Raw genomic sequence first — 13,778 nt, forward strand, 5'->3', positions numbered from 1 at the left:
GGTGGTTGAAGGTGATTCTTCTTTGGTCATCAATTGTATCAAAAATACCTTCACCACCCCTTGGAGATTACTTACAGTTGTCCAAGATATCAAACGACTTGCTGCTGAGTTTGAAGACATTTCCTTCCTCCTGAGGGAAGCCAATTTCGTTTCCAATGCGCTCGCCAATGTTGGTCAAAGTTCAATGTTATCCCGTAATTGGGAGATGAATTTTCCCCAAAGTGTTGTGGCTGCTTTGAATTTTGATCTTTTTGTAGCTCGCTTCTCCAGAAGTTTCTCTTCGAAAATTAGTCCTTTTCGTATAAAAAAAAAACTGGAAGTATGGATCAAGATGCCGTGAGGGATGATATCGTTGAAATTAAGACCATATATGACTCTCAATTCAACTATGAACTATATATCTACTACAAAAGCCGACAGCCAACCAGGGGTAATTGTCCAAGACAACTATAAGTCTACATTCTACAACTGCCCCGTTGGTACGGTGCAGGGTTTTCTTCTAGGAGGCCAATGTTAGACGGAAAGCATCGGATATGGGTGAGTACCCCAGAAGCACAAGTCAAGAATGTCAACTGTAAAGATTGACACTCAAGGGTTTTAAATAAGAAACATGGGCTGAACTTGAAACCAATAACTCAGGAGAACCAAGCATGTGCATCTCTCAATCACACTCAACTACAACTAGTCCAATGACAATATTTTCTGTTATGAGAAATTGAGAATGAAGTTATATAGGAGCCCTCATCCTATGGTCAACTCGAGCCCTTATATAGATGGTATCGAGTTCATGGATATGAAACTCAATTGTGGAGAAGAAAAATGAGTACAGATATCCAGGTTGAAATCATTCACAAAGAAACAATAACACCATCCTCTCCAACTCTGCCCCACCATAAAGTTGTAGAACTCTCTTTTCTGGATCAGTTTATTCCTGAAGTTTATGTCCCGCTGATTCTTTTCTATCCCAATCATACTGATGGTGAGGTTGATACCAATCACCAGTCATTGATAGCAGAAAAATGCGGCATTCTAAAAGCATCACTATCCAAAACTCTCACTCAATTCTATCCCTTAGCAGGGAAATTCCAGTACAATGATTCATTCTGTTGCGATGACCGTGGGGCTGCATTCATTGTAGCCAGGGTGAATTGTCGGATATCAAGGATTTTGGAAAATCCTGATACTGAGATGCTAAAATGTCTGTTTCCAGCTGCTGTAGGATCCACACAAGCACTTACAGGTCATCTTCTACTGGTCCAGATCAACTTCTTCGAATGTGGTGGAATGGCAATTGCAATCAGCATTTCACACAAGGTGGCAGATGCTTTTACCTTCAGCACTTTCATAAAAAGCTGGTCCGCGGCTGCCCTTGTCCCCAGTAGTACGACTGATCATCCAGTGGTTCCTGCGGATTTTGGTGCTGCAGCTTTTCTTTATCCTCCACAAGATTTCTTAAACTCACCAAAACCTCTTGTGGAATTTATTCAAGGAAAGTGCATAACAAGAAGATTGGTCTTTGACGCCTCACGAATTGCTGCTCTCAAGTCCAAAGCTGCTAGTGCTTCCGTGCCAAATCCCACACGTGTTGAAGTAGTGTCAGCACTCATCTGGAAATGTGCCATGGAAGCATCACGATCAAACTTGGGTTCGATAAGGCCTTCCTTGTGGTGTCAAGCAGTGAACATGCGGAAAAGATCAGGGCAGGCCTTCACAGAAAACATATTGGGAAATTTTGTGTGGCGCTTTGCAGCAATGACAGTAGAAAGTGAAGTAGATCTTCAAAGCTTGGTTACTGCATTGCGGAAAAGCATCGAGGACTTTAAAGTAAATTACCCTAATGGACTTACTGTCGAGAATGCCTATCAATTAATCAAAGAGTCTGGGAACTTCTTTGCAAGGGAGGGCGTAGACAACTATAATTGCACCAGTTGGTGCTGGTTACCTTTATATGAAACCAACTTTGGATGGGGAAAGCCATATTGGGTAAGTTTCCCTAGTCTCCAATTGAAAAATATAGTCATATTGATGGATGCAAAAGATGGCAATGGCATCGAAACATCCTTGACTTTCTTAGAAGAGGACATGGCCAAAGTTGAAAGCAATAAGGAGCTGCTTGCTTATGGAGCTTTGAATCCAACTGTGATATAGATGGCATGCAGAAAGTCTCCGTTCTTGTGCCTCTGCTTAAATGTGATCAGTCATTGTTTTCTTCCTCATAGTCCTTCCTGAGATATAAAGTGATGACACCGTTAATTGAGAGACCATCTGTAGATTCTGTACTTTGTTTGTTTTTTACTATCCAGTATTCGGAATTCAACCGAACAATAAATAGCAGGTTTCGTACAAGGACTTGGACTGTTTGTTTAATACCATGATTAACATAATGTTTTCTTGTAGCAAGTATCTGGAGACATACATCTTATACATGCTGAAAGCTACCAATTCAGGTTTAAAGAAAAACAGTAACTAGACATAACTAAATTAGCAATTTAAGACCGAAAGGATTTTGAGTATGTAGAGATAAAGCATTATAACCTCAATATTCTCCAGAAAACCGGAGCTGGCGTCCAAGCAGAACCAGAGCCGCAGCCGCTCTCACAGCATTTTTTTGTGGCCTGCAAAAGGATGCACATGAAAATGATAAATAAATAAACATATAGCATTTTCAATAAAGAACCTATTTCCTACAGTATTGTTGAACCTGTCAATGGATTTTATATTTTTCTAATGCTATCTACACACAAGTCTAAAATGGCCCATGATTTAAGCTTACTATAGTATTTAATTGGTGGCTGAAGTGGTTAGTCCAAGTTAAAAAGTTTATAAATAGGGGAAATTAAGTCTGTGTAATGATTTTTACCATTGACTGGTGAATACAATTCTCAGATTTCTCTGTAAACTATTGTCTTCTTACCAAAAAAACAAAATATGGTTTTGCATGTGTGGGTGTACACACGACGGATTGACTACAAATTTGTTTATAAAAAAAAACATTTCATGGAATTTTCTTAGGTACCCACATTTATAAATATGACTACAAATTTGTTGTTATTGTGGTAAAATCAATAATTATTTAAGTAATTGTAGTTTTATTATAAGTAAGTACTTCACTTACAACATTTTATAAGTTTTTAAACAAATTGTAATGATGGTAATTTTGTTCAATTATATGTAAATGTGTAAAATAAATGTGATAATTTTATTATCAATGTCGTAATTTAATTCAATGAAATTATTATTAATGTAATAATTTTGTTCAATATTTATATGGTATACGTCCATGTTCCACATACGACCCAACATTTCATCCTCTTTTACCCAGCAGGAACATAACACAAATCAAAGGAAGACAAAGACATAGGCAAAGAAGAGTCATAGGTGCAATATAAGAAACTCTGGTTTCTATCTGTATTGTGAACAAGAACATCATGCCAATAAAAAGTTAAAAACCAACAACAGCTCCAATTATTTTTTCAGAAAAGCAATCATGTCTTTAACTTTTTACTTTCTAATCATTTCTTTTGAACCAGTATTACACCCCATTTCATAAATTACAGATTATCAAGGGTATAACTGATTCAGATCTCAGATGATAGAATCAGATACTAAATATCTGAAAATCGCAATCAACAACCCAGAAAAAAGCTAATAAGAATCATAATAATAAGTTTCAAAGGCATTAATTAGCACACACAAAACAAAATCGATACAACAATGCATCATATAATAAGGAGTGTCTTGCATTATTTATCGATAACAAAATAAAACAGTTGACTGATGTACGTCTAGGGATCAACCTTGGTGTATGTCAGTCCTTGTAACTAGAGTATGGATCAAGATGGCTTTAGGGATCAAAGTTGAGATCGGGACCATATACATCTCTCAAATCTGATTTGCGTTGTATGTAGTATACTGTTGTTTATACTTTATATACCAGACCATGGGGAGATAAACCAGTGCCAATGATGAATGATCCAAGCTTTCCTATTAATATGATTCTTGTAGTCCTACAACCACTATGAGATCATGATGAATCAGAATAATATAGTTCTATCGCGTGGTATTACCTATATAGTCAAAAACACGACTACAAGAAACTTAGACATTAATATTATGTGATGCAATGCAATCAAATTAAATATAAAGTTGTGTAGTGTGTAACAAACCAAAAGAGAAAAAAGATATAGCCGGTATGGAAAATAGCTATGTACTTTCTATCTCTCTCATAGTGATACCAATTTGGATTATGCATTTAAGAGATCAGTAATGCATAAGTTTCGTAGGCTGCTATCAGATACTTTAGATATTATAAACCTTAACCGACCTTTTAAGAAAATAAAGATTTGATTTGGCTTACACCAATACGCTTGGGATAAAAATTTGTCTGCAGCTCAAAAGTAAGACCTACAGAGTTGGTCTTGAAGTCATTAATCTATCTTATTGCCATAACATCAGAGAGAGAGAGAGAGAGAGAGAACATGTAACAAATGCTACTATAAAACCAAAATTTTCCAGCAGCAAAAGCCAATCATAATCGCTAAAATACTGTAATATCCTTTGTGCTTCCATTTGTATCAGGAGGTTTCTATTACTAGTGATTGAACGTAGCCATTACCGTAGTATAAACTGAAAGACTTAAAGTTATATACCCGAATGATTCATCCCCCAACAAAAAATTTACTTGAGTGCACAAACCATTTTATAGACTGATTTCTAAACATATCAAAAGACAACACAGTATTGTAATTGCGCCTCTGCAACCAAAGACCAATGGCTGCCCACAGAATAATTGCTAAAGTAAGAAAGGAAAACGAAGATTCAAATCAAACCTCAGTTTTATTTCCCAGTAAATTGGAGTTGGCGCCAAGAACACAGCCCAACCTAGATAACGGACCAAAGAACTCAACTTTGGAGAACAAGAATTCAAGTGATGGAGAGAGAACTGAGAAGAGAAGTCAACACTACGAACACATTGGGTCCTGGGCTTGCCTGGCTGGGCCTTTTCTGGACTAGAATTGGTTGGCCCATATACTCCATTCTCTTGGTCCTAGACTTGAAGCTGAAGGTACGTAATAACTTACCCTAATTTCTAGTGGTGGGCACGGGACGGGATGAGGTTTATCCTACGTCTCATCCCACTTTTTTGAATCGGGACATGATCAGGACAGAACAAGGGTTTTTAAGAATGCATCACACTCGGGATTAATCCCGGTTGGGACGGGACGGGACAAATCCCACATTGCTATGAAGTTAAATAAAAACCTATATTTTTACTTTTTCATTAACAAAGTAACATTCAATAATGAAATTTTAACAAAAAAAAATGCATATTATGTTCAAAATATTATAATTTATCATTACTATTTGAGTTGATATAATTTTCGAGTTATTAAGAACATAAATTAGTTTCATTTTGATACAAATATATAAGAATTTTTAAGTTTTCATTAAAGGTGGGACGAAGCGGGATAAAATTATTCGTCCCACGTCCCGTCCCACTATTATAAAACGGGACGGGACGGGACATACGTCCTATGAATTTCGGGACGGGATCGGGATATGCCCACCTCTACTAATTTATATCCACTATTTTTTATTTATATTTTTTATTTTGTTAATTACAGTTACATCCTTCATATATTAAAAATTTGTTTAAATTAGCCTATAATCTAGAGATATTTATGTAATTTCAGAAATATTTTAGTTGATAAAAATGTTTGTGTTTTGTTATAATAGTAAGATTATTAGTAAGATTATTGTTATACTAACAATAGTAAGAATGTAAGATATATATAAGTACAAATTTCATACATACTATTTCTCGATGGGTGCTGCTAAATGTACCCAGCAAATGTCTAGTATACCCAGCAAAATTTTTTTACCCATTTTACCCATATACTCTTCATACACAACACATATTTCATAAAACCAAACCAAGCAACCCGAGCTCTCTTCCATGACTATATTTTGAGTCATGAACATTACATATTGACATCAATTAAGTTTTGGTCCTATACTGAAAGCCAGCCCCCAAAACACTAAAAACTAGAACTATAGAATGATTTTTTCCCATTATTATAGTTGTAGAATGTTCATATAGAGGAAACCCAGAACTTGGTGTCAATCGGTCATTCAAATAATTAATATTGTAGAATTGTACGGACATGAACATGCAATTTGAAGTCACCAGACCCTTTATGAGATTTCAAACTTTCTACACCTCAGCAGGGTTGATAAATGATAATGTACTCATTGCTGAGTGCAACTACCCATAAGAAACATGTTCCTCCTTAGCTCAACTAATTTCATATTACTCATCATCATGTTATGACATGATGCCATATATACAATGAATTTTGATAACATAATAACAATCAGGTCATCTTGGGACAGAGGAGAGGTTCCACAAAGGCAAGTTTTGCAGTGCACTTATTATTCAAAGAGGGGTAAAATTGGTAAGAAAATAAATGATGGGTATGTATAGAAATATCTTAGGTACATTAACAACACCCTTTCTTGATATATTGTTCATCAACTAAAAGAACAGTGTCGGCTCAAGCCGAGTTGTCGCGCACATTCCTAATTTCTCATTCTCTTCAACACTAAATTTCAGCTCAATCCTTCACCGTTCTTCTCACAGAACTTGCGGCTTGGCTTGGCGCGACTCATGGAATTCTGAATATATCCTTACATACGTTAGCTAGCTGTTGTCTTTGGTCTTCGTGTCCACACCGCCTCTTCTTTCTTTCTCTCCCTCCATTGTGATTTAACAAGAAGCTGCACATTTGAAGAAGAGGAGCATGTATTACCCAGCAGTTCAACACCTCCATAATAGCTTGTTGTCACATCCCGCCAAACTTGACCATTTTAACCTTGAGTATTTTTGAAACAAGCATGACTCAAGGAAGGTTACGGAAGACACTTAAATATTTAGGCGGATCCGGAAAATGGTAGAACTCTTTGGAAGTTCATAGAAGGTTCTAGAAGGCGTTGGAAGTCTCCGTAGGAATGAGAAAGCCTTGGGACATCTCCGGATTTCTTTAGAACCATGGAGAGACTAAGGGAACAAGACCACTCCGGAAGTCTCTAGAATACTCAAGGTAGCTCTTAGCTTTGTGTAGACTCGTATAGATTTCTCTAGAGTCATCTACACTTGTACATAGTCCTAGAATTCTCTAGAACTATTGAGGTAGGATGGGAAGGCCTATAAATAGCAAGACACCCTCACATTTGAGGCATTAAGTAAGTTGCCTTCAAGCATACTTGTAAACACTCTTGTAAGCTTTCTTTGTTCAATATAAGTTCTCTTTAGAGATATTATCTTTGCCTTTCAATTGTTTTAGCCAGGTGTTGCAAGAGTAAGACTGACTTAACATGAGGTGGGTTCGAGCATGAAGGAAACTAAATTGATTTCGTGGTGATTGATTGTATGGGTAGGAGTCTTGAATTACCCAATTAAATGAATTTTGGGATTTGGGTTAATTCTTGGTGATGAAGCATGTGAATTGAAGGGGTGGATCAATTCCAGACATACTGAGAGACTGAGAGAACGAGAGAGGGAAAGAACAAAGAGAGTAATTTGAGAGACTTCTTGGGAGTCTGTCTTAAGGTTCTTTGTTTCATTTATTATCTTTTTACAACTGCATGTTTGGTTTCTTTGAAGTTTTTTTTTAATCACGTATCAACCAGCACCTCCCGGATAGATTATGCTTTCAAAATTGAATGGGAAACTTCATGAATTGCATGAATTTTGAGATTTCATTAGATTCTTAATGATTGGTCAAGTAATCTGATTGTGTGACTTTCTAATTGATTTGGTTTCAGATTGAGAAAACTTTCGAGTGCATCCCAAGGTGTTCTTCATGTACTTTTGCAATATTAATATAATCTAATTGTAGTTCATTCTATTTACAATTTCATTGTGATACTAGGATTTTTTTAAAAAAATATATATATATATATATATATAGCTCTTCTTGGTTGCGGAGGTCCGCACCACTGTTTTGGTGCAGATTTCTATTTGTGCACCACTTTCCGATCGAATTTTCTTATCTCCACCGTTTATAATATTGTATAGATTATCTATGCAAAACTTCAGCCAATTTGGTGATTGTTAAGGCCCTTAAAATTGCGTTTTTCTGTTAAAAACATGAACATTTCATGTTTGATAGAATTCAGTTCGTCCATTTGGTTTTCGATTTTGTGGACCTTAACGATCACCAAATTGGCTGAAATGTTGCATAGATGATCTACACAATATTATCTAGATACTAGACGGTGGAGATGAGGAAATGCGACCGAAAAGTAGTTCAAAAATGGAAATCCGCACCAAAACCATTGGTGCGGATCTCCTTATTTGAGATATATATATATATATATATATATATATATATATATATATATATATATGCTCTCAGTGGAAAACTTCCCTTGCTATGGGCATGCAGTGCATGATATGGTGAGATAATCAAGTCACAAATAACAATGACATTTGCTCAGACTATTTGATTTGAAATTTAAACACTTGGTGAAGGAGTTGACATGGATTTTCAGTGTGCATGTGAAATCAGCTTGATGATGATGCCATTTTTCCTGCATCAGTTTATGAACTTTGCCATTGTAATTCTGAGATAACGAGTTACTGCCGGCATTCTAAGCTCCATCATCTCCATGGAAAGGAGGAAGTCAGTGTCAACAAGAGTTTGCACTGTTGCGGGACAAGTTGGTGCAGTTTTTCATGGGCCCGAGTGAATGGAAATGAAAGGGTTGGAACTGAGAAGGATCATTTAACAGTTGCTCATCATCCAAATAGCATGTTGGATGGTAGAATGAAATTTAATCTGAGATAGATTGTTATTAGATTTTTCATATATTCAGTATTGTTGCTTTGTTAATTGTTATAAAATTCTTAGATAACATATTTGTGTGCAATTGTGTGAGGAAGATGGTTCTAAATAATCGACACGGTCAGTTGACTTCGACCCAAGGACTTTTTATTTCTTGATTGCGGTATAAAACAAGCGGCTGGGCGTGAGCAATGTATGAATGTATCTAGTGCAAACTCAGGTCTATAGAATAATGCTGACTGATGTACACAATGTTTATCAAAAACAGAGTTAATAAAGCAGCCAACTCGCACTGGTTTCTTATTGTAAACTGGAGTATGGATCAAGATGCCGTGAGGGATGTAAAATAAGATCATATATGATTCTGAAGTGAACTATCTACTACAAAAGCCAGCCAACTAGTAGTATACTCTTGAATATATACCAGACTAAGAGTAGACAATCAGACAACCAGGGGTAACTGTCCAAGCTTTCCTTTTATTATGGCCCTGGTAGTACTCCCATCGACATTTTTACTAGTCTCAGATCATGATCAACAGGAGAGGATGATACACAGACAAGTATAAGTCTACAAGTCTACAAGTGCACCGTTCCAGGGTTTTTTTCCTAGAAGGCCAATGTTAGACGGAAAGCATCATCTATGGGTGAGTTCCCCAGATGCACAAGTCAAGAATGTCAACTGTATTCAAGAGTTTTTAGTAAGAAACATTGGCTGTTCATCGAAAAAACTATGGGGGAGATCCATAGATTCACACTCACCTACTTAAATAGTTCAATGACAATATCATAACAGAAAAGAATTAACTTATATAGGAGCCGTCCTCTGCTGGCCAACTCAAGCCTTTATATAGATGGTAACGAGTTCATGGATATGAAACTCAATTGCGGAGAAGAAAAATGAGTACAGATATCCAGGTTGAAATCATTCACAAAGAAACCATAACACCATCCTCTCCAACTCTTCCCCACCTCAAAGTTGTAGAACTCTCTTTTCTGGATCAGTTTATTCCTGACGTTTATGTCCCGCTGATTCTTTTCTATCCCAATCATACTGATGGTGAGGTTGATACCAATCACCAGTCATTGATTGAAGAAAAATCCTGCATTCTAAGAGCCTCACTATCTGAAACCCTTACTCACTTCTATCCCTTAGCAGGGAAATTCCAGTACAATGATTCAATCTGTTGCGATGATCGTGGGGCTGCATTCATTGAAGCCAGGGTGAATTGTGGGATATCAAAGATTTTGAAAAATCCAGATACTGAGATACTAAAATGTCTGTTTCCAGCTGCTGTAGAATCCACACAAGCACTTACAGGTCATCTTCTACTGGTCCAGGTCAACTTCTTTGATTGTGGTGGAATGGCAATTGCAATCAACATTTCACATAAGGTGGCAGATGCTTTTACCTTCAGCACTTTCATAAAAAGCTGGTCCGCAGCTGCCCTTGGACCCAGTAGTACAACTGATCATCCAGTGCTTCCTGTAGAGTTTGGTGTTGCAGCTTCTCACTATCCCCCACAAGATTTCTTAAACTCACCGAAACCTGATATGAAATTTATTCGACGAAAGTGCACAACAAAAAGATTCGTCTTTGATGCCTCACGACTCACGGCTCTCAAGTCCAAAGCTGCTAGTGCTTCTGTGCCAAATCCCACACGTGTTGAAGTAGTGTCAGCACTCATCTGGAAATGTGCCATGGAAGCATCACGATCAAACTTGGGTTCGATAAGGCCTTCCTTGTGGTGTCAAGCAGTGAATATGCGTAGAAGATCAGGGCAGGCATTCACAGAAAACATATTGGGGAATTTTGTGTGGTACTTCGCAGCAATAACAGTAGAGAGTGAAGTAGATCTTCAAAGCTTGGTTACTAAATTCCGGAAAAGCATCGAGGACTATAAAGTAAACTACCCTAATGGACTTCCTGCAGAGGACGCCTATCAATCAATCAAAGAGTCTGGGAACAGCTGGGCAAAGAGGGGCATAGACAACTATATTTGCAGCAGTTGGTGCTGGTTTCCCTTCTATGAAACCAACTTTGGATGGGGAAAGCCATATTGGGTAAGTCTCCCTAGTCTCCAATCTAAAAATACGGTTATATTGATGGATGCAAAAGGTGGCAATGACATTGAAGCGTCCTTGACATTCTTAGAAGAGGACATGGCCATAGTTGAAAACAATCAGGAGCTGCTTGCTTATGGATCTTTCAATCCAAGTGTGATATAGATAATATGCAGAAAGTCTCCCATCTGGTGCTTCTCCTTATATGTGATATGTCATTGTTTTCTTGCTCATAGTCCTTAGATTGTAGAGACCATCTGTACTTTTTTTGCTTTTTACAATCCAGTACGAGGATTTCAACCAAATAATAGCAGGTTTTGAGTTCAAGGACTTGGACTGTTTGTTTAATACCTTGATTAAAATAATTTCATAATTTTTTATTGCAGCAAGTATCTGGAGACATGCATCTTTTTTATGCTGAAAGCTACCAATTCAGGTTTAAAGAAAACAAAGCAACTAGAAATAACTAACTTAGCATGTTATGACCGAAATAATTTTGAGTATGTAAGAGATAAAGCATTAGAACCTCAATATTTCCAGAAAACCGAAGCTGGCGTCCAAGCAGAACCAGAGCCAAAGCCGCTCTTACAGCATTTTTTGTGGCCTGCAAAAGGATACACATGAAAATGATTAATAAATAAACATATAGTATTTTCAATTAGGAACCTATTTCCTGCAGTTGTTGAACCTGTCAATGTAATCATAAGTCTTCAAGCATACAAGCACACTTAAATATCACCTGCAGTCAAAAATGGCCCATGATTTAAGTTTACTATAGTATTTAATTGGTGGCTGAGTGGTTTGTCACTTTGTCCAAGTTAATTAGTTTATCAATAGGGAAAATGAAGTCTGTTTAATGATTTTTACCATTGACTACTGAATACAATTCTCAGATTTCTCTCTCAACTCTTGTCTTCCTACATTAAGACAAAAGAAAAACAACACAATATCTTCAAGGCATTTCATCCTCTATACTCAGCAGGAATATAAAACAAATCAAAAGGAGACAAAGACATAGGCAAAGAAGGGTCATATATATAAGAAACTCTGTTTTCTATCTGTATTGTGAACAAGAACATCATGACAATAAAAACCAACAATGGCTCCAATTAGTTAATCAGAAAAGTAATCGTGTCTTTAATTTTTTACTTTCTAATCAATTCTTTTGAAGCAGTATTACACCCCATGCTTAAATGAAAGATGACATCTGGGATTTAAACCTTTCATAAGTTACAGATTATCAAGGTCAGGAAAGGATAACTGATTCAAACCTCAGATGATGGAATCAGATACTAATTATCTGAAAATCGCAATCCACAACTCGGACAAAAGCTTGGAAGACATTAATTAGCACACACAACAAAATCGATACAATAATGCATCATACAATGAGGAGTGGCTTGCATGATTTATCGATAACAAAATAAAACAGTTGACTGATGTACATCTAGGATCAACCTCTCTGTACATGTCAGTCCTTGTAAACTAGAGTATGAATAAAGATGACTTTAAGGATCAAAGTTGAGATCGGGACCTTATAAATCTCTCAAATCCAATTTGCGTTGTATCTGTAGTATACTGTTGTTTATACCAGACTATATGGGGAGACAACCAGTGCCAATGATGAATGATCCAAGCTTTCCTATTAGTATGATTCTTGTAGTCCTACAACTACTATGAGATCATGATGGATCAGAATATATTATTCTTATCATGATATTATCTATATAGTCAAAAACACGGCTACAAGAAACTTAGACATAACGTTATGTGATGAAATGCAATCAAATAAATAATAAAGTTGTGTAGTGGGTAGGTGGGTAACAGACCAAAAGGGAAAGAAGATAGTTATAGAAAATAGGCTATAGCTAGAAAGTACATCTCTCTCATAGTGATACCAATTTGGATTATACATTTAAGAGATCAGTAATGCATGAGTTTCATACGCTTGGGATTATATTTTGTCTGCAGCTCAAAAGTAAAACTTACAGAGTTGGTCTTCAAGTCGTTATTAATCAATCTTACTGCCATAGATCATAGAGAGAGTGTGTGTCACAGCTCCAAAATCGAATGATAAAAATTCGAATTTAAAACCATGAAAACTCTAAAACAATCTTAAATATATTGAAATCATCTTATAAGAACAGTGTATCGAAACTAAATCCACAGCACGACTTAGTCGACTTGAATAATACATAACCAGTTTATACCTCAATATTATAACCAATTGAAATGTAAAATTTACTCAATACTCACCACAAACAGAATAAAGAAATTCTTCAGAGTAAGTCCTCAGAATCTGGTAATCCCCACCTGCAGAACTATCCCCTACACCATTGAATTGGTGCACCGGGATTGTAAACACAAACCCGGTAAGCTTTTCAGCCCGTATGAGTAAACCAACAATATAACATACATCACATACAAATGAAATATGACAAATAATATTTAAAGACAAACATACTCATGTGACACTGGGCAACCCATTTGTTACCTAATATCATTTAAAAATATGTATCATGAGACACTGGGCAAACCATCTGGTTACCCAAAATCATTTAAAACATGAGTACTCATGAGACCCAGGTATCCATCTGTTACCCTTCATGCAGTACACTGACAGACAGACTATAACTCTAATTGAATCTTAACCGACACCCGGCCAAGGCTTGGTTCCGATTACTGCCAACAATGTCCGAAGACCAGAAAATATTTTAACAAGACTCAATGTTAAAACCACGTACAATAATAATCTACACATGTTATTGTACTACAACCAAACGACTCTTGCACAACAGTATGAATATAGTCACAACATTATAATCTCACATTTGAAATAAAACCAAAACATTATATAATATAGCAACCCAT

General features: G+C 36.5%; 2 protein-coding genes across 2 annotated transcripts; both read left to right on the forward strand.

The window, feature by feature from the left end:
- The first annotated feature begins 810 nt into the window (after positions 1–810).
- On the forward strand, positions 811–2,148 carry LOC126788819 (BAHD acyltransferase At5g47980-like). The gene has a single exon (XM_050514832.1). It carries the CDS (start codon positions 820–822, stop codon positions 2,146–2,148), a length of 1,329 nt encoding a protein of 442 aa, XP_050370789.1. The 5' UTR covers positions 811–819.
- A 7,533-nt stretch (positions 2,149–9,681) lies between these two features.
- Positions 9,682–11,229, forward strand: LOC126788577 (BAHD acyltransferase At5g47980-like). Its single transcript, XM_050514578.1, has one exon. The coding sequence runs from the start codon at positions 9,744–9,746 to the stop codon at positions 11,070–11,072; it is 1,329 nt and encodes a 442-aa protein (XP_050370535.1). The 5' UTR covers positions 9,682–9,743; the 3' UTR covers positions 11,073–11,229.
- The last annotated feature ends 2,549 nt before the right edge of the window (positions 11,230–13,778 follow it).

Source organism: Argentina anserina, chromosome 3 (assembly GCF_933775445.1).
Source record: "Argentina anserina chromosome 3, drPotAnse1.1, whole genome shotgun sequence".
Lineage (NCBI taxonomy): Eukaryota > Viridiplantae > Streptophyta > Magnoliopsida > Rosales > Rosaceae > Argentina > Argentina anserina.